The following is a 21,851-nucleotide window of genomic DNA, read 5'->3' on the forward strand; positions in this document are numbered from 1 at the left end:
ATCACTGACAGGATGGGATGGCTAAGCTGGGCATAGTTCTACTTATATTTAAATAGGCTGTATCCTACCTCCACACAAAGGGCTGCATACCCCCTGTAGCTAGTCTGGAGCAAGGACAGGGAATGCAGAAGGCCTGTGCACTTCAAAGGGAAACCTCTAGAAACTTCTCCAACTTCGTAAGGAAGGCCCAGGTATAAATATGGGATCCCAAACACAAACTCTTCAGTACACTTCAGGACCTGTGTATACTCTGCCAGAAAGAAGGACTGCTGTGCAGATGAAAGGACTGCCGCTCTGGAGACCGTTGCTCTGAATGACTGCTACACTGCCGTGCTGACCCGCTGCCCTCTTGTCTGGGTGAAAAGGACTGGGCCTGCATCTGTTGAACCCACAGCACCAGCTTCAACTGGGAGGAGGAGGAGTTAAGGGAGGAACTTTGGCTAAAAGATGAGCCATCTTTGTGTGAAGTATTAGTGACATTTAAAAGATTGGAGCATGTCGGAGGTAAAGAATAATTCAAGTGAGAAAGCAGAAGCACATGTTAATGCTTTGAAGGGTGTGAAGTAAATGAGAAGCAGAAAGAGTGACAGAACGATTAAGAGAACATGCTATAGGTATGTCCAGCAAGGACACATGGCCAGTTTCAGAGATTGCCCTGCCCAAAAGAGTATTTGTAACAAATGCAGAAAACATATAATTTTATGCAGGTCATTCATATAGGTTAAAAAACCGTATCAAGACAATGAAAGTTGCAGTCAAGTTATTTTACAATTGTGGCGCAGCGTATTTGGCAACCTGTGTGAAGCTGTTAGTGTGAATGAAAGAATGTTCTTCAACTCATGTTCACAATTGACAATAATATCTGAGAAAAACTACAAATGTTTGTATAGAGAATGTAATAATCTGGAAATGTTAGATGTAAAACCAAGCGGTTGTGATAAATAGGAAATCCCTATGTGGGGTTTCTGTTATGGTAAATCGAGTTTAGAGACAGATAGCCATTACAAAAATGTATGTTTTGGAAAAGTTGATGATATTCTTGAACGAACGAAGCAAAAGGAGGAAATGCCTTTGTCGAAGATTGGAAATTTAAATGATGAAAATCATCAAGAAAGCAATGGAAGAAGCTGGAGTAGTAGAAATCGTCAGAACCTCAACTATCTGAAAGAATATATTTTAAAAAAAATTAAAAAGAAAAAGACGTTTTTGTTGCACGTATTATATTGTTTTATATATTTTAGTAGTATGATGGTATCTCTGTTTTGTGCATAAAATAAAAGGGGAAGACATGGAAGACTTATGCTCAACAATGTGATCTAATGGAATGTAGAGGCAATTTTCGACAGGTAGTCAGTCGGTTGATGAGGAAAGCTGGTGAATGAGGTCTGTTTGGAATAAAGCTCTGACATATTTATCCATATGCTGTCATTTGAGCTAATTTCACATTCTGCTTTCAAGGACAATGTTGCTTGCGCAAAGTAATTTACCTTAAAACATCCACAATCAACACTCTATGTTTGTGTCTAAAGAGTCATTTAAACTTAAAATGCATTTAACAAGGCACACAGATACCCTTGAGCAGTCAGGACCTCTGGCACAGCCACCAAACACTTGAGCGGAGCCCAGAGAGACTGTTTTGTTGCCAGTTCATTTGCACGCCCTTTGGAGAGGTCAAATAATAAAAGGATAGTGACAAACAGAAAATGATCCACCATAGAGGTGATAACCCGGTGTGTTATACAAAAGACTGACTGGAGAATATTCACATTATCTTATTAACTTGTCTGTGGTCACTTTTTTCTTTAAAAATACCCACAATAATTATAAATTATTTGTACCAGAGGGGTCAATTTAGAATATAAATGAGTCATCAGGTCCTGTGGCATAAATTCCAAGCACTGGACAGGATCCCAGGAAAAGAGATGTGTTTATTGGCAGTTCATTTGCAGGCACCTACAAGAGGTCAAACAACAGCAGGGTACTGATGAAAAAGCAAATATTCAAACTTGCAGGTGATAAGCAAGCATGTTACACAAACAACAATCTCTTATCTTGTACACTTTGAGAATATACGCCTCCTCTGTGGTTCTTAGACAAAGTATAAAAGGGGAGAGAACGTGAAAAAGAATGCGAGTGAGAAGGTGACTTTTACAGAAATCGAAAGGAGGAGAGAGATGCATACATACTGAAGAAGATAGATATTAAGGCTGGACATAAAGGAGGAAAGGCAATAAGAAAAAAGGAAGTGAAAGTAGATAAAGGAAGAGAAAGGAGGTGAAATTGAGTTAAATAAAAGGATGGCAGAAAAAGGGAAGAAAGGGAAACAGACATTCAGGTCAGGTAAAGACATGCTATAGACTCAGTGTACATAGGGGGAGAAAGAGAGAAAAAGGAAGAGAGAGAGAGAAAGAGATAATGAAAGAGAAAAGAGGACAGGATCAGCTAGAGAAATAGATATAGGATTCATAAAGAACTAGGAATAAATTATACTAAGACAAGAATAGTGCTGAGTAAATTTTAAATTCCACTGTTTAGGAGATCTGCTAGAAGCAGAGCCAGGTGCAGAACCAGAACCTTATGGGCCTGGCGGCGCAGGGTACGCCTTAATCTCCGGGGTTCTCCTGCTCAGCTTCACAGACACGAGACACTCTGTCAGGCGTAAAAGATCAGATTTATTTAGCTGCAGCTAGTACAGTTATCCCAGAAGTACACAAGGTAGGTTCTCAGGAGACTGCCACTTCACTCTGTGGCACACAGTCTTTTATAGTATATAGGTAACGTATACATTAACCAAGAACACACCTAAAACATACAGAGAGAGCCAGTAAGAAAAGTCAGAAAATAAACCAGAACCAATAGGGAGAGTTGGAAAACAAGATATCATGTAACTCGGGAAAACCTCTCCTCCAACTGTGTTTGTTACCCCTCCCCTCAGGTTAATGTATTAAAGGATTTGTAACTGGCTTGCAGATGGCGAGACACCTTTGTGTGTTTTGGAGGACAGTTGTGAAACGAGAGAATACGAGCAGAGGACAGCGAAGGCCAGACGATAAAATAAAGTCAGAAAAGAATAGTGTGAACCAACAGATAGTTGAGACAGGGATTAAGGAAACCAGACGAGGATTAGTGTACTCGGCCAGTCCAAACACCAGCTTCGTAAACAGAGGCAGAGGGTTCATTTCGACACAATGTTGCAGAAAAAGCAGAAATGCAGAAATGACTTCGTTCGCCGTGCTGCCTGAGTGAGGGCAACATAAAATGGCGGTGGAGCACAAAATGGCGGGTCGATTCGATCACGATCAAAAATCGAAGTTTCTCAGGCCCTCCTTTTGCCAGAACTAAGGCAAGATACATTGACTCACGTCAATCTGAGTAAATGTCGATGGCCATGAGGTCATCGAGCTGTTGCTGTAGCATCATTCTAATATTCTCTGTTCTTTGTGTTTTGGGTGTAGGGATACACATGGTAGCACAGAGGTCGCAGATAGCGGGCCCTCAATGCATACATAAGCAACAAGAGAATATGATGGCTAATATTACTCCAAGGAACGTCAATATCTTCCAGCCCCATTTGGACAGTAGTCCCCCAAACCATTCCAATACTGACCAATCTCCTTCATCTTGATGAATAGACTCGGAGATTATATGTAACTTAGAAATGGCTTGGTATACTGTCGGAGCGTCATCAGGTATGAAAACACAGCAACTTGACCCGATCAATCTACATACTCCACCGCGATCTGCAAGAATAAAGTCTAAGGCAACACGGTTCTGTAAAGTCATAAGACGATCCGCTTGCAGTTCTGCCGTGATATTACTCAAGGCTCCCGAACCAGTTGCCTTATATTTCTGCTATTGGCCATAGGACCCCAAAAAGGAAGAAATCCTTTAAGGAAATCTCCTCCCTCTTGTCCTGCTGTGTCTTTTGAATCAATAATCCCTCTGCCATACCTGTTTCGATGATGACTTGCAGAAGCAGTATATGTAGGGGGAAGAAGAAAAGCTATATAGCAAGTGCCGGAGAAACCAGTCGGCACCACGTATAAGCCCTATCGTGGCAGATAAAATACATGCCCTGGGACGGTACTAATGGCGGTGAATTCTGAGAAGAGAAGATATATGTGTGAGAACAGCTATTTCTGCGTTCGGTGTTAGCAGACCGGTCATTTATTTGTAGACAGAAATTGCCCTGATGGGGTATAGTCCATATTGGTGATGACTTTCTCTGTTTAACTTTGTCATTAAGACTAGTAATATAATGCGTGACGTTCCAATTGGTATAGGCGTTTCTTTCATCAATAGAGATTTTACTATTTTCCATGATTTTAGCCATAGCCACCATACCCTTTATCAATGAACTATGGCTAAAATCTGGACCACCAATATATGAGCCAACAGGTCGCCTAAATTTACTTTGATAAGCATTAGAGAATATAACGAAGTAAGCCCAAGCAGAACCCTCATAGGAGAATGGAAGAACCAAATATGGCATCCCTTTTTCTGTGGTATGTGGCATAAGTCCACATACCCAGCAGTTGGTTGTATTTATCACTAATTGGTGTTGATGTAAAAGTTGAATAAACGAATTATTATAATATTCAGTTCGTCTAATGACTTCATGATTGGAAAGTGTATGAAATAGATGCGGAGAAGCAGTAGAAGAGGAAGACGCAGAGGTAGAAATAGTAGGGACAACTTTTTGCTGCAGAGCATAAACAATCCAACCAATACACGCTAAAAGAATACACAATAATATAATTATGCATAAAGCAATACCACAACGACTATACATTATTTTATAATGATTATCTTTCATCTTATCCTTCTTCTCTCTCACGCCAAATGTAGCTTCCATCTTTCTAAATGGATGCTCACGGCAATCTTCCTCAATCACTTAAGTCACGATTGTCTGCCGTCCTATGACACTGCAAGTCCTGCAGACCTATTGCCACCACTCAGGTTGTGACTAAGACTCCTACCGTGACCCTGCAACCGAGACAAAAGACTACATAGGAGGGAAAAAATCTTAAGTGTTCTTGTTTAGTCGAGATCTTAGGTTATATCTTTCCTTGTTTGGGACAGTTTGTTCCTGAAACAATGTTCGTGGGTTTGTAGTGTTTAAACGACGATGCAATGGTATTGCTTCCTGTAGAATGTCATCATCCTCTTTTTCTGACAATGTTCCTTTCAGGTGTGCGTCACTGAAAGGTATAAAACGTGGAACTTTTTCACTCTCCGAGTCTCTGATACCCTTACGCACCCACTGATCAAAGGGTAGAGGCAACGGCACTTTCTTACAATGCACACCGTGAATCCAGTTTTTCTTTCCTTCGACTTTCACTGCTGTTCTTGTAGTAAGGAGGACCAACCGAGGTTCCCTCCACCTGGGCTCCAGATTTTTCGTCCTCTGGAAGTTCTTTATACAGACCCAGTCACCTGGCTGGATGGTATGACCAGGGTCTGTGGAAGCCTCCAGCAGAGTACTCTGAACCTGTTGATGGAGAACACGCAATTTAGTTGTCAGGTCATGTAAGTAATCAACCAACATAGGATATGGCAGGTCTGAGTATTTCTTAGGGCGAGGGACTCCCCATATGTTAGCTGGGCGCCCAAAAACCACTTCGTAAGGGCTAAGTCCCAAACGAGAATGTACTGCTGTTCTGGTGGATAGAAGAGCTAGTGGTAGAGCATCAGGCCAATTTAATCCTGTACTAGCCTGTACTTTCGCTATTTTAAGTTTCAATATACCATTGTAGCACTCTACTAAACACGCTGACTGTGGATGGTTTGCCGCATGAATCTTTTGCTTTATGCCAAGTCCCGCACAAACTTTCTGCATAACCTGACCCACAAATTCGCTCCCATTGTCACTCCAGACAATGCGCGGCAAACCAAACCTGGGGAAGAATTCTTTTAGTAGAATTTTAGCAGTTGATAAAGCTGTATTGTCCTTTAAGGGGTAAGCCTCAATCCATCTTGAAAAAGCGCAAACTACCACCAGAACATATTTGAAGTTATTACACCTTTCCATATGAATATAATCAATTTGTAATACTTCAAATGGATATGTCGGAGGAGCAAAGTGACCTGCTGGAGTTGGGGTTCCCTTTCCTGGATTATACATTAGGCAGACAATTCAATGTTTTACTACGTTTTCTGCACATTTCGGGATTCCTTCATTTTGCCATACTGGAGCCAAAAGCTTGCATATGCCTTTTGTACTTAGGTGAGCTGGACCATGTGCCATAGTAACTACTGGTAGTACATAAGCGTCTGGTAACAGCCAACGTTAATGTTCAGACAATTCAACCCAACATCCCATCTCATCTAACCTTCCTGTACTTTCCTTCCACTCTCTTAATTCTTTCTCTGTAGCCTCTTTCTGAATCGCGTTTATGCTTTCCACTGTATCCTCGTACATTCCTCTCTCTTTGACCCAATTTGCGGGATCTGCAACATACATTCGACTCGTCACATCTCTCGCTGTCTTTTTCGCTACCTCATCTGCAAATGCATTTCCTCGGCCAATATCATCTGTAATCTTTTTGTGTGCACTACACTTCACAATCGCTATTTGAGCAGGTAAAGCAAGTGACTCAAGAAGGTTTGTCACTAACTCACCATGTTGTATTTTGGTGCCGTGTGAAGTAAGGAATCCCCTTTCTTTCCAAAGGCGTCCAAAATTAAACGCTACCCCAAATGCATACTGATTGTCAGTATACACATTCACTCTCTTCCCTTTTGACAACACACATGCTCTCGTTAAAGCTATTAATTCTGCTGCTTGAGCTGAATTGTGTCTAATGCGTGCTGTTTCCACAACTGTATGTAAAGTAGTAACAGCATAAGCTGATACTGTATCTCCATTTGGAAGTTTGAAACAAGAACCATCCACCCATAGAATTCCATCCGGATTTTCTAGCGGTGTATCTCTCAAGTCAATCCTTCCTTTTGTTTCCTCCTCAGTACGGAGGTAACAATCATGCTGTTCTTGAACACCATTCTCTTCTGCTAAAGGTAACAATGTAGCTGGATTCAAAGTGTTACATCGTTTTATGTGTACGTGACTAGCTAAAAGCGTTAGCTCATATTCAGACAAACGAGCACTAGTCAAATGTTGTGTTTTTGTTCTGTTCAGCAAGGTATCCACTGCATGTGGTACCATAACAATAAGAGTGTTATCTAACACCACTCCAGCAGACTGTCGAATAGAAATTGCTGCTGCTGCTGTTGCTCTAAGACAACTAGGCAACGCTTTAGCTACTGGATCTAACGTAGCTGAGAAATAAGCACATGGTCGCTGTTTGTCTCCAAAACGCTGTGTTAAAACTGACAATGCACAACCCTCTCTCTCATGGACATAAAGCGTGAAAGGCTTACTGTAATCAGGAGTTCCCAACACAGGAGCAGAGCATAAGGCATTACGTAAGTCAGAATAACTCTTCTGACATTCATTAGTCCATGGAAGGGGCTGAGGTGTATCTTTCAGAGTAAGTGCCAACAGAGGTTTGGCCAACAAAGAAAAGTTCGGTATCCACTGCCTACAATAGGAAGTAATGCCCAGAAAGGCATGTACCTCTCTTTGTGTGGATGGCATAGACATTTTAGCAATTGCTTGGATTCGTTCTGGTGTTAATCGCCTTCCCTCCTTTGACAAGAGATGACCCAAATAGGTAACCTCTCGACAGACATATTGTAGTTTGGAAGGTGATACCTTGTGATTCAGATCAAACAGGTGTCGCAACAGTGCAACAGTCACATCTTTGCAGATGTCTTCTGAATCAGCAGCGATTAACAGATCGTCCATGTATTGGATAAGAGCAGCACCGGACGGTAAATGAAATGCATCAAGATGATATTTTAAAGCTTGACTGTAGATAGAGGGACTCTCACAATAGCCTTGTGGTGCGCGTTTGAACCGAAAGCTTCGGCCTCCAAGAGAGAAGCCAAAAATATCCCTACTCTCTTCTGCAATGGGAATACTAAAAAAGGCATTCTTTAAATGGATAACTGAAAACCAAGTTGCCGTGGAGGGTATCATTGTCAACAGAGCAGTGATATCTGGGACCACCGGAAACTGTGGTACAACAATTTTGTTTACCTCTCGAAGATCAATTACAAAACGGTAAACAGGAGGTTGAGAAGGATCAGTGCGTTTAAGAACAGGAAGAATCGGACTGTTACATATGTTTCCTCTCGTTTCTTCAACCACACCCTTCTGAATCAAATCATGAATGATTCCCAAAAGCGCTTTTTCACCTTCAGTGGAAATTCTATACTGTGGAATACGTGGCAATTCAGCATTCGGTTTGAGAGTCACAACATACGGTGGAATCTCAAGACAACCCACATCATTCGGACCTGTGGCCCAAAGCGTTGTAGGGAGAGAAAGCAGTTCAGGTGGAAATTGATCTTTAGACAGATACATTGGAGACATCAGTTTCTGTCCTAGAGTGAGATGTACACCAGAAGGAGAACAATATATCGTATCATACATTCTTTTCAACAAGTCTAAACCTAACATATTTTCACCACAACCATTCGTCAAAAGAAGCGGAGCTTCCAAATCATAAGGACCAATTGAAATAGACAAAGGGCTAGAGACCGGATTACGAACAGGGGTGCCAGAAAACCCTACAGATACATTCGTTAAGCCAGACAAAGGTTCCCCAGGGAGTTTAGAATGAATGATAGAACTTCTCGTCGCACCAGTATCTAAAAGGAATGGCTCTGAAACACCCATTGTAGTAACATTAACATAAGGTCCATTCTGATCTACTGGAATCGACACAACTCCCTTACTTTGTCCATGGCTGTCCTAGTTAGCATGAAGACTTTCATCTTCACCTTCAATATAATGATCTTCATTATAGTACTGTGTGGATCTAACATTCTGCTGATCAAAGTAGTTCAAGGAACTCGAAGGAGGAAGGGAACGCTGTTCTTGAGTCAACATACCTCGACCTCTACCTCTATTTGTTGACTGGAGGCCACCACGACCTCGTGGAGCAGATAGTGCTCCATTGCGCTGCAATAAAACCGGACAACTATTCTTAAAATGACCTTCCTCTCTACAATAGGCACATTGATTAGGACCTAACAAAGGTCGCGGAATATATGGCTCAGGTTTTTGATACAGCCTCTGAAACTGCGGAGGCTGTTGAATCTGGGGCTGAGCATAACGAGGAGGATAAGCTTGTTGTAAGAGAACCTTCGTTTTTAATTCTTTCGTCTTTTTCTCTTGTTTTTCTTTTTCTTCTTTATCTCTGTTTTCATATTATTGTGCAGTAGCCAATATTTGAGCAGAAGAAGAAACGGCCCATGAACTTTAGGAGTCTTTTAATTTGTGTGACAGCTCGGGAAGCAAATTAAATACAAATAGGTCTACAAATAGTCGCTGGCCACCCTCTATAGCCATATCTTGACCACTATGATCAATGAACGTCTCCTCAAAACGAGTGAAGAAATCGGAGACACTCTCATCTTTCTTTTGTTTGCATGCTGCCAGTTTATCCCAATTTACTCTCAGGGCAGGCATCATTGTTTTCATTAATGTAATGATTCTACCGGGGAGTTCCGTAATCAAGGCATCAGGTTTGGCACCACCTACTTGTGCTGCATCTGCGGCAATTATAGCATTCCAACCACCACCCAACTCTTGAACATGATCTTCTTTACGAATTTTAGCCCATAACGCCTGTGGAACTACATTTCCCATCAACATGTCGATATCAGCTAGATTCATAATACAAGCATCAACAGTTTGTGATAATTCTTTATAATAACCTGTAGGATTTTTACGTGGATCTGGCAGAGACTGTTTTAGTGCTAATACTTCAGATCTCTTCCAGGGAACATGTACCCATATTCATTGGAAGTGAGCAGGAACAGCCGGATTAGCACCTTGTGCTGCAACCGCTTCCTTCCACACTGGGGGAACCTCTCTCATAGGATAATTTTTCAGTGTCAGTCTAACCGACGGATCGGAATCAAGGAAAGTCTGTGAGGACAATAAAGTTCTAAAGGTAATAAGTGTCCTAACAGCTTTCTCAACCTTAGAACCCACAATAAAACCTTTATCAAAATCAGCCTGAACATCTAACAGACCCTGTGGAACCGAACTCAAATTCATATCTTCCCACTCTTTAGCAAGGGTGTCACACATTATATTAAAAACATATCTTTGCGTAGGCGCATTCAATTGTGAAAAGGTGGACATTATATCGGGCACACTATGTTGTGAACCTCTCTCGATCCATTTACGTGCGAGAGAGTTTAACTTTTCTCGTTCTTCGAAATCTGGAAGCTGACTACGAGATTGTCTTCGAGCAAAAGCCGGAGACACATTTAAAGCTTCAATGAAAGGAGATAAAATACCAGTGACAGTGTCTGTGAGCCGCTTACGTACAGACGGAGAATTGGACATAAGAATAGGGGACAAGGTATTAGGCGAACTAACAGAAGGAGAACCAGCAACTGCCGGAGGAGCAGAAGGCGTAGGAGATCGATCTTCAGAAGATAAGGGCAAAGAAGAAGTTGAGGGCAAAGCTGGTAAGGGCGGTAATACTGGAAGGGGCAAATTCGGGAGAGCCGGAGCAGGCGGAGGTACTGCTAGCGGCTGAACAGGCTGTAACAACTGAGGTGCATTAGCACCTTGTACATAGGGCGGAGGCAATCTTAATAAATGAGACATCAGGGGATCTTCTTTTATGTCTTTCTTATTATCGGAAGGGGAAACAGGCAACACTGGATAGCATTTATCTATTGCCGTACAATGCTGTCTTTCTGAAATTTCCATCGCATTATTAATTTCATCATCTTTAAATTGTTGGGCAGCCTGTATAATTGTCATACCCTGTGCTTTCCTATCTCGTTTAGTTTGTTTAATTTCTCTCTGTTTGGCTTCCTTACGCCAAAGGCGTAAAGAGTCAAACATTGCCGGCCGGACTTTTCTTTTAAATAACGCTGTTTCCAAATTATCTAGCACTTCAGGCTCGAAACTACCATTTTCTGGCCACTTTAAAACTCCATCTTTCTTTGTATATCGGGTCCATGTCTCGTTAAAGGCAATGGGGCCAATACCATGTTTAGAATAGAGCTCATATTTGGGAGTTCCAACCGAAGGAATCGGACAAGAATCCTCAAGTCGGGAATCCCTATTACAACCAAAGCAACAACATTTTCCAAACTTAGTCAGACCAGGCATTCTCGTGAATTTACCTGACTGTTCACAAACTTCAAGGGGGTAAACTATGGTTACGCAGCACAAATGCACTTACCCCTCGGCTTCGGCTATTGCAATATCCGAATCTAAGGACTAAACAAAGAACAAAGGACAAAAATTGTGGGCGCGACCCACGAAGATACTTAACTAAGGACGTCTTCTTACACCGACAGAGGCCCGTCTATCGTCTCGCCTTACCATACATCATCAAAGAAAGGGCAAAGGCAGGGCAGCAGTCAGGGCAGTAGTCTTCAGTAGCCGTCAGGAAGGAGTAAACACGCTGCAAAAGACTTTCGGACCACTTCGACATACAGGGGTCGCTGAACGTGGCTCGCGATTCCTCCAGAATTTTCTTGCGGGGTTCCTCACGACCTTCAGGCAGAACCACTACCACTGAAACCGCCCCACGTTGGGCGGCATTTGAAGAGCCAGAACCTTATGGGCCTGGCGGCGCAGGGTACGCCTTAATCTCCGGGGTTCTCCTGCTCAGCTTCACAGAGACACGGGACACTCTGTCAGGGGTAAAAGATCAGATTTATTTAGCTGCAGCTAGTACAGTTATCCCAGAAGTACACAAGGTAGGTTCTCAGGAGACTGCCACTTCACTCTGTGGCGCACAGTCTTTTATAGTATATAGGTAACATATACATTAACCAAGAACACACCTAAAACATACAGAGAGAGCCAGTAAGAAAAGTCAGAAAATAAACCAGAACCAATAGGGAGAGTTGGAAAACAAGATATCATGTAACTCGGGACAACCTCTCCTCCAACTGTGTTTGTTACCCCTCCCCTCAGGTTAATGTATTAAAGGATTTGTAACTGGCTTGCAGATGGCAAGACACCTTTGTGTGTTTTGGAGGACAGTTGTGAAACGAGAGAATACGAGCAGAGGACAGCGAAGGGCAGACGATAAGATAAAGTCAGAAAAGAATAGTGTGAACCAACAGATAGTTGAGACAGGGATTAAGGAAACCAGACGAGGATTAGTGTACTCGGCCAGTCCAAACACCAGCTTCGTAAACAGAGGCAGAGGGTTCATTTCGACACAATATTGCAGAAAAAGCAGAAATGCAGAAATGACTTTGTTCGCCGTGCTGCCTGAGTGCGGGCAACATAAAATGGCGGTGGAGCACAAAATGGCGGGTCGATTCGATCACGATCAAAAATCAAAGTTCCTCACAGGCACCTACCATGCTGTCAATCACCGAGCTGTTGATTGCTCTGTTTCTTACTCTCTTCATTGGACATTACTTCAAGCTTCAGTGGTTGAGGAGAAGATACCCTCCTGGACCGACTCCGCTGCCCATCATTGGAAATCTCTGGACCCTGAAATTTGGGCTGCACCACGAGGTCCTCATGCAGGTATTGTAGACTTGGTTACAAGGTGGTTGTTACTTCTAATGAGTGTGCAAATGCTTCCCAGCTGAATGTATAGTTTATAGTGCTCTTTACACAGACACACACTGATACTTGGGCATAAGAACAATTTGCAGGTGGGTTGCTCTATCACAGTGGCTCATGAAAGGCTAGAATTTGTATTTGACCACATTTAGAAACAGATTAGCTATTACAAATATGTATGTTTTTGAAAGGTTGATGATATTCTTAGATGACTGAAGCAAAAGGAGGAATACCATTTGTCGAGGATGGGAAACTTAAATGATGAAAATCATCAAGAAAGTAATGGAAGAAGCTGGAGTGCTGGAAAAAGTTACAACGCCAACTATCTGAAAGAATATGTTCAAAAATTAAAAAACAGAAAATGTAGTTTTTGTTGCACGTAATATATTGTTTTATATATTTTAGTAGTATGGTGGTCTCTCTGTTTTGTGGATTTAAAAAAAAAGAAAGACGTGTAATGTCCTGGAAGATTTATGTTCAAGAATGTGATGTAATGGAATGTGGAGGCAATGTTCGACAGGTAGTCAGTCGGTGATGAGGAAAGCTGATGGAGGAGGTCTGTTTGGAATAAAGCTCTGACATATTCATCCATATGCTGTCATTTGAGCTAATTTCACATTCTGCTTTCAAGTACAATGTTCTTGCACAAAGTAATTTACCTTAAAACATCCACAATCAACACTCTATGTTTGTGTCTAAAGAGTAATTTAAACTTAGTCTAAAGAGTAATTTAAACTTAAAATGCATTTAACAAGGCAAATGGACACCCTTGAGCAGTCAGGACCTCTGGCACTGCCACCAAACACTTGAGCGGAGCCCAGAGAGACTGTTCTCTTTCCAGTTCATTTGCACGCTCTTTGGAGAGGTCAAATAATAAAAGGATAGTGACAAACAGAAAATCATCCACCATAGAGGTGATAACCCAGTGTGTTATGTAAAAGACTAACTGGAGAATATTCACATTATCTTATTAATATGTCTGTGGTCCACTTTTCTTTAAAAATACCCACAACAGTTATTCCTTATTTGTACCCAAGGGGTCAATTTAAATGTAATAGGCCCTTAACAATATTAATGAGTCATCTGGTCCTGTGGCATAAATTTTAAGCACTGGACAGGAGCCCAGGAAAAGAGATGTGTTTATATATACACAAAGATAGATAGATAGATAGATAGATAGATAGATAGATAGATAGATAGATAGATAGATAGATAGATAGATAGATAGATAGATAGATAGATAGATAGATAGATAAATAGATAGATAGATAGATAGATAGATAGATAGATAGATAGATAGATAGATAGATAGATAGATAGATAGATAGATAGATAGATAGATAGATAGATAGATAGATAGATAGATAGATAGATAGATAGATAGAGAGAGAGACAGACAGACAGACAGACAGACAGACAGACAGACAGACAGACAGACAGACAGACAGACAGACAGACAGACAGACAGACAGACAGACAGACAGACAGACAGATAGATAGATAGATAGATAGATAGATAGATAGATAGATAGATAGATAGATAGATAGATAGATACAAACAACTCAATCACATAAACATACGCACACAAACCTTTCGAGCTGAATGTTTCTTCTACTGCTCTTCCATCCACCAAAATAATGTTGCTCAATTATAACGATACTTTTAATGCTGTATGGCTTCCTATGGGTGCATTTGTAGGTCTTTCCCTAAACTAGTCGATGCCCAGTTTAACTACAAAATCGCCTCAAACTCGTAAAGCTGTTTTCAAGTTGACAAAGGATTTTGATAGCTTGCCAATGCTCTGTTTCACCTTATTTTGTTTTTTTTATACTTTAAAAATAAACCAACTTATTACAAGACCCAGAGGAGTTCACTGATCGCTGGTTCCACTGGGCCTCTCTGTGCCCTCAGAGAGTAGTAAGTGAGCACCCAGACTAGTTAGTATGTTGATGGTTCTTAGGGGTATGTTCTCAGGTGCAAAGGTTCAGAAACGGTTCCTGAGGTGCAGTTTTTAGTGCACCAAGTATAACATTTTCCTAAACTCAACTGCACTCACCATTTGCCACAAAGTTATCTCAGTGAAACTCTCAATGATGGCTTCTGACAGGCTCTGTTCAAGAAAACCGAGGGTCTTGGTTGTTAGCTAGTGCTTTCTGGCACTGAGTGTTGCTCCCCCTTGTAAATCAAGAGTGGGTCAGTTCATTAGCAGAGTAAGAGGACACCTCATCCAACGTTGCACTGAGGTGTGAAGGTTCAGCCATGGGGTTTCCTCAGGGACTCATTAGTCAATGGTTTCCTATTGATGTTGGTTCAAGACAAACAGCTGCCTATTCTATGTGACCACTTTATATGTCCCTGCTCACATGCCCCTCTTACTTTTGCCATGTGATTCTTTAACACCAACACTGTAGGGGTGTATATTCCATTAGGCCAGACTCCCTTTACCAGTGTAACTGTCCAAGTGTGAAGTGCTCATGATTTTAACATAAGCAAAGAGGGCTGAGGCAAATAGATGGGCCTTAGCCCTCAGGAGCAGTCAGATTCAGGATGCAATCTGTGCATCCTTACAGCCAGGTCTGCCTCAGTGCCATGCTCGGGATTGTCTGCAGCAGATCATGTTTGTACCTGTCAGAAAATACATACAGAAGCAAAACACTAAATACTAAATACACAGACACCTCTGCCACAGGAAACGCGGTGCCTGATGCATGTAATATTATTGCTGATCTGTTAGTTATTAACCCATCTAAATCGGTTGGTTATTTCTGCAACGCCACATTCTATGCCTTGTGCTGCCATCAAATGTCTGGGTAAATCCATGATGTATCTGTTGCTCAGATAGTACACTGTGCTTCTTACATATTGCTGGGCTCTGGTGGGTGATATTCAGTGTCAGTCAACTTGTAAATGCCGGGGCTCAAATGGGCCACAGTTGCTCAAAGTGCAGTGATGCTACTCAGACAGGGGAGGTGCTATTCCTAGAAAGAGCTGCTTTTAGTGTTAGAGTTGGTGGTAGAGATTACAGGTTTTCCATGCTCAGGCAGGAGATTTACCCTCAAGCTACTCAAAATGTGCAATAAGTTAGTTTTTAAGTACGCCCCAGACAGCAAGCATTATCACACCAGCTTCCACATTGCCACAGTTAAGCACACATTGCTATGCCTGTTTCTATGTTGCCCATCAAATGACCATGGTGATGTCCACATTGATCCTGTAAAGCACACATTGCCCCGCCACACAAGCAAACATAATAACATAAAGAAGCCAATACCAGTGGGGTGGTCAAAATAGTGTTCTTTTTTCTGCAGGTGATTTGTATAATGTTGAGTATTGCGCGTTAGTGGCCATTTCCATTATAATCATACATGAAATATTCTTTCCTATCCAAAGACAGGATGAAAACGTTGCTAGTGCAGAGCATGTAGCTGCGGCACGTCTATCTTCATAGTTCCCACAAGACATTTTGTGTATACCAAGTGCCTGGTAATTGCCTACTGTGTAGTTATGTAGCACTTGAACCTTAAGACAAACAAGGTTTACCCGGGACAGTAAGTGACAGTGCATGGATGTGGCACTGTCATTCTTTTAGGCAGTCTAGTGAACTTAATGTGAGAGGACCAGCACTTCAAGAAACTCCTGTATGCTATTTCCAGAGCAAAGTCTTCAAACAGGTGTATGAGAGGATTTACAAAAGAGTCTGGACCATGTGACAGAAATTAATGTGTGTGGGTAGCTCCCATTAAGACCAACGTTTAATGCAGGCTAGAGAATTTGTGATTTACACAGCTTCTTTCATTGGTATGCATTTTACTCCCGAAAATACATGGATAAAAAATGCCTAGGCCTGGATTAAGACACAACTACTCACAGAAAACTCTTTGGCAATTGGACACCAAAAGATATTTCTAAAATAAAATTATTGTTGATAGATGTACACCCCATTATTAATGATGTAGATAATTCCATCCTTGAAAGGTGGAGGACACTGATTTTGATCCACAGTGTGTAATGGGAGATTTGCAATGTGCAAAGTAAAAAAGAGAAGGGAGTTCAGTTTAGGACAGTCATTTGGATCCGATCATGTCCCCATGCATGCATGAACTGTAAGCTGTGCACCTTTAAACTTGGTTGTTTTACACTTAATCATTTATACTACTTAGTTAAGGCAATTTCAAATATGATGATTGGCTAACAGCACCTTAATTTCTCAGAAGCTAAATAATGCCTAGGAAGGAGCAAGGTTTGCGTGAGCCACTATCTTCCTGGATGGTAGGCCAGTTTCACTACCCTACATAGAGTAACATAAGTTTTACGTAGGTAACATGCCTTGCCCAGGCTGCCCAGAGTCTGAAAGGCATAATAGCTACCCTCCCCCAAGAGATCAGATATGTATTTGGCAGGGTAAGTACTTGATTTCCTCTTGTTTGCTGTTCCATTAAATTGTTCCATGATTACTTTCCACCCCCAGCTGGCCAAGACCTATGGGAACGTGTTCACTCTGTGGCTGGGGCCGAAGCCAGTGGTTGTGTTGAATGGATACCAGGCTTTAAGAGATGGTCTAATCTCCCACTCTGAAGAGCTTGTTGGACGCCCTGCAATCCCAACTTTTCAGGAGCTGTCAAAGGGCAGGGGTAGGTAGCTCTCGCTTCACAACAGCATAATTAAGTAGCAAATAACTTGTTTTTATATAGTGCTTCATGCCGCACTTCAATCATTTCTAAGCTCTGTGAATAATATGAGATATTATGATCCAATTTAATGGCACTCAATTTACCAACCTTGAAGAACAAGAAGATGCAGGAACAAGAGCATGCAAGTGTTTGAATGTGTGATCTGCACAGTATTTTATTGGGTCAAAGGTGTAACTCAATAAGCCATTCAGCCAGCTTTTCAGAGTATTAAAAAACAGACAGGGGTCAGAGATCAGGAAGTGCTACTGATTGGGTTATGAATGGATGAAATACAAGCTGAGTGTAGATATTCATGACTGCTGTAAAGACTCACTGACCGGATATAAACGGATTTCCTTGTTGGGTTGTGCGACTTACTCTTAACCTATTCCTACTCATGGAGTGAACCTTTGTGAATTGTGTAGCCATTGTGTAAGTGGTTGGATGGATGAATGGCTGGACAGACGAACGAACAGACTATCGAGCAATATTAGCACAGACGATGAAGAACTAGGACTTTCAGGGTGGGCAGCCAGTGAATGCTGTGCATTAGTCACACAATACAGTGTTGTCGCCACAGTGGCACAGTGTGTGTAGTGACCTGGCTGTCGGGAAGCCTTCTCAGCAGCCTTCCCTCTGCAATGGGATACAGTTCTGTGCTCTCTCTGTCTAGGCTCTGAAGTGTGTGCTACTGACAGGAGGCTGCACTGGTGTTACCCGACAAACCTACCTATGCACACTATTATGGTATGCAGATTTGTAGAGGGCACTACCACCCAGGAGGGTATCCTGGCACTGAGATTCTCTTTGAAATAGAGTATCCCTGCACAGTGTTGTGGACGTACATGTGCAACAATCAAAATCTAAGAGCTATCATTCTATCTATTTAACAAAAACATAGTGAATGTACTGTGTGTCCTGTGCTGCTGATATAGGGCTCCTGGATGTGGATGGGAGGAAGATAATTATAGATCCCACAGTGTGTCAGCGACTCTATCTTCAAAATGTATTTTCTGCAGTTAGTAAAGGAAGCAGCAAGAGCTGAATGAGTGGCAGAGAGAGAGAGAGAGACTGATATTTGTAGCTCAAAAATAAGTCACCCTTGCAGTCTTTTGCACAGAATTCCTCTACTTGTACAGGCATTATGTTAGCAGCGAGGACCAAAGCACTATTTAGCCAGGTTGAAAAATTAAATACATATTTTACGTTGAAGATATAATTAACTAAAACCTAATATACAATTGTTTAAGTAGGAGATTTTTCTTTTCCACTGGACACACCTGGACGCAGCAGAGATGCTTTGGCCTGACAACTCTGAGGAATCTAGGACTTGGGAAGAAAAATCTAAAAGCGCGAATCCAGGAGGAGGCCCAGAGCTTGGTGGAGTTCTTAGCAACAAAGAAAGGTAAATGGTATCAGGCCCAGGTGCCACTTCCATGATATTAAACACCTGATCCCCATATTGGGCTCATTCAGTTTAAGGTATCACAATTTATTTATGTATTTTTTTTATATAGCACAAATCAGACCTGAAGGAATCTCTAAACGCTTTAAATAAACAGTACCTATATCATACAACCAGCATACAAATCAACTTTATGGGTTAGGATACAAGTGAACATTTTGATTAGTTCCATACATTTAAAGCAACAATCATCCACATTAACAGATTCTAACAGAAAGTTAAGTGAAGATACACAAACTGAAGGCAAGAACTAAAGAAGAGCAATAGCACGTGGGCACCATTTATCTTTCAACATGGCCGTTGTAATCAGAACAAGATACAGTGGCCAAGGAAACCAGGCTGTTATCAGTCCAGTTGAAATTCACATTGGAACAAGTCACATAGCATTCCCAGGGCCTATATTTGCATGGAAGGAAAGGGGGATCGTGTGGCCATCCTCCCCGATCCTCCAGAGGTCAAGAGGGACCCATTCCCCAGGGATAATTTCAATAATAAAGGGGAGAGGGCTGTCTGGCCACGCGGCACCCCTCCCTGTGCCATTAATAGACCTAGGGACCCCATCCCCTGGGAGCCAGCTTATTGACAATGTCCCGGGAGACCACCCTCCAGGAGATAGTGGTTTCCTTGCCTACACCGGTGTGGGAAAGGTGTCTGCTACTGCTTGGCAGGAGCATTTTTTTAACTCCCACCAAGCGGCAGCAAACACAAAGTCTTTATCCAGCTGACAGGAACTTTAAAAATACTGTCCTGTGGATAGGAAAACAGATCAAACTATTGCTCCCACCAGGAGGGAGCAGCATTAGGAGCTGCTCCCTCCGGGTGGGAGCAGTGCCGCTGCATGGGGGGAGCCGACTGGGGCTGGGGCTGTGGGGGCCCTTGGGCTCCCCCTGTGGCCTCCAACAAGTATATGGTGGGTTCCATGGGTAGGCATGAAGGCACCCACCTTTCATTAATTAAATATGGTAATAAAGTATTACTTTAATTTTTTTTTAAACCTATAAATTCGCTGAAAAAAACAAAGATTAAAGTAACCTTATAGTTAGGTTTGATAGAAAGATTTTTTTTTTTTAAACTTAGGAATTCACTGAAAAAAGCAAAGGATAAACTAATGTTATAGTTAAGTAAATAGGATAGTGACAGCCTTAACGCTTTGAACTTAAAAAAAACACAAAAATTCACCAGCTATAATTAGCAGAGCTAACTATAACTTTCACCAACGCCATGCACAAATTGGCCGAAGGAGGGGGCCATGTGTGCCCACTCCCCTTAATTAAATGAGTGGCCAAGGGGATGGGTCCACGGGGCCGACAACAACTCAGTGAGGGAAGCTGCACTGCCACTCTGCCATTTAATTAAAAAACAAATGGCCAAGCCCTATGGCCAACCACTCGCTTCTCATGGCCAACGGCATAGGGTTGGCTGCAGGGCCTGGCAGGTCTTGCATTTACGTTTGGTAATTAAGTATTACGATATGTTTAGAAAATCCTAGAAATGCACCAAAAAAAACAAGGGCAACATTATAGTTAGGTGCGATAAATGTATCTGTATTTTCTTTTTTAACAAACCTTAGAAATATACTGAAAAAAGCAAAGGTTAACGTAATGTTATTGTTAGGTGAATTTGTAAGTGACAACATTAAAATTTTGAACTAAAATAAAACACTAAAATTCATCAGTTATAGTTAGCAGAGCTAACTATAACTTGCACCCCCGCCATGCACTGCTTATGACCTCACATATGACATCATTCATGACATGTTCTATGACATCATTTATGACATCACTGATGGCCTTTAAAATGAAATCATTGATGGCATCCATGGTAACCTCACTGATGACATCATCCAAGCTTTGTTTTCCCGCATATTGTTATATACATTAGAGGTCTGACAATAAATACAAAATAGTTCAGGAGAAGATCTGGCATCATAACGACCAACACAGAAACAACTGCCTTAGGTGTTGATAACAAGCATTATGTGCAACATTGACCATATAGCATATACTTTACTGGTAGCATAGTTCACATTACCAATCATCAACATATATATGGCAAACTCTCACTGAGTACGATCTTCAATCTGTATACAACTGTTCAGAGAAAGATAAAATAGCAAGTATTAATTTAAAAAAGAATGCCCTACTGCAGACAGCTTTTGTCTGCATCAAAATCCTGAGACTCAACGAACTTACTATAAGAAATGAAGTTGAGATCAGTAGAGAACCAAATACTGTAAACAGTGTTTACTCTATGGAAAGAGTTCATTCTATACCCCAATGTTTGCAAACAGTGACATTCTCATGAGAAATACACCACAGGGTATTCAAAGAATCTACTAAGAACAGTGTACATTCTATGTAACAATTGTCTAAAAATACACTATTTTCTAAAAGTAACTAAGATCTGAAGGTGCTAAAGATCATACTACCTGCTGCCTTCATACTGTGTTGAAAACTTTACAAATAGCCCATCTTCTGAAGCAAAACAAGCACATGTGCATAGCTTAGTATTCGGTGCACACACTCTTCTATGTTAAGTACAATTTATCATGCTGACACGATTCTCTATAATAACTCAAGGCTTTTTACAAAAGTTAGTATCTACTAAGTAGAATCTTTCTCCTGTTGGAAACATTTTCTGCAGAACCAAAAGGTTGTGTGGAGCATAATGAATACAAGTCAACCAGGACTTGCAAATTGATTTACTCTTGAATACAAACATTTATAATGTGTTCAATACCTCTACACAGCTATGGTGCATTAGGAGTACTTGCATTTTGTATACACTTTACCGATTAGCTGGCCCTAAGCTGTACACAATTTGGTAGAAAAGTAATATGGTAGTTACCCACCACTATCTAAATTGTAAAACAAACTAGCACACTCAAATTGAATTGTCATCAATGATGTTGTTCCAGATGTGAGGTCATAAACAGGGCATCGTGGGGTGCAAGTTATGGTTAGCGCTGTTAACTATAACTGGTGAATTTCAGTGTTTTTCATAGTTTGAAATGTTAATGTGTAGTTTTTTTCAGTGAATATATATATATATATATATATATATATATATATATATATATATATATAT

General features: G+C 41.3%; 1 protein-coding gene across 1 annotated transcript in view; it reads left to right on the plus strand.

The window, feature by feature from the left end:
• The first annotated feature begins 2,517 nt into the window (after positions 1-2,517).
• Positions 2,518-21,851, plus strand: part of LOC146786142 (cytochrome P450 2J4-like) — a 45,204-nt gene continuing 25,870 nt past the window's right edge. The window contains exons 1-4 of the mRNA XM_085633166.1: positions 2,518-2,559; positions 12,410-12,589; positions 17,098-17,264; positions 18,556-18,704. Of these exons, the coding sequence (XP_085489292.1) occupies positions 12,419-12,589; positions 17,098-17,264; positions 18,556-18,704 (487 nt within the window). The 5' untranslated portion in view covers positions 2,518-2,559; positions 12,410-12,418. The remainder of the gene's footprint in view (positions 2,560-12,409; positions 12,590-17,097; positions 17,265-18,555; positions 18,705-21,851) is intronic.

Source organism: Triturus cristatus, chromosome 11 (assembly GCF_964204655.1).
Source record: "Triturus cristatus chromosome 11, aTriCri1.1, whole genome shotgun sequence".
NCBI classification, from domain to species: Eukaryota; Metazoa; Chordata; class Amphibia; order Caudata; family Salamandridae; genus Triturus; species Triturus cristatus.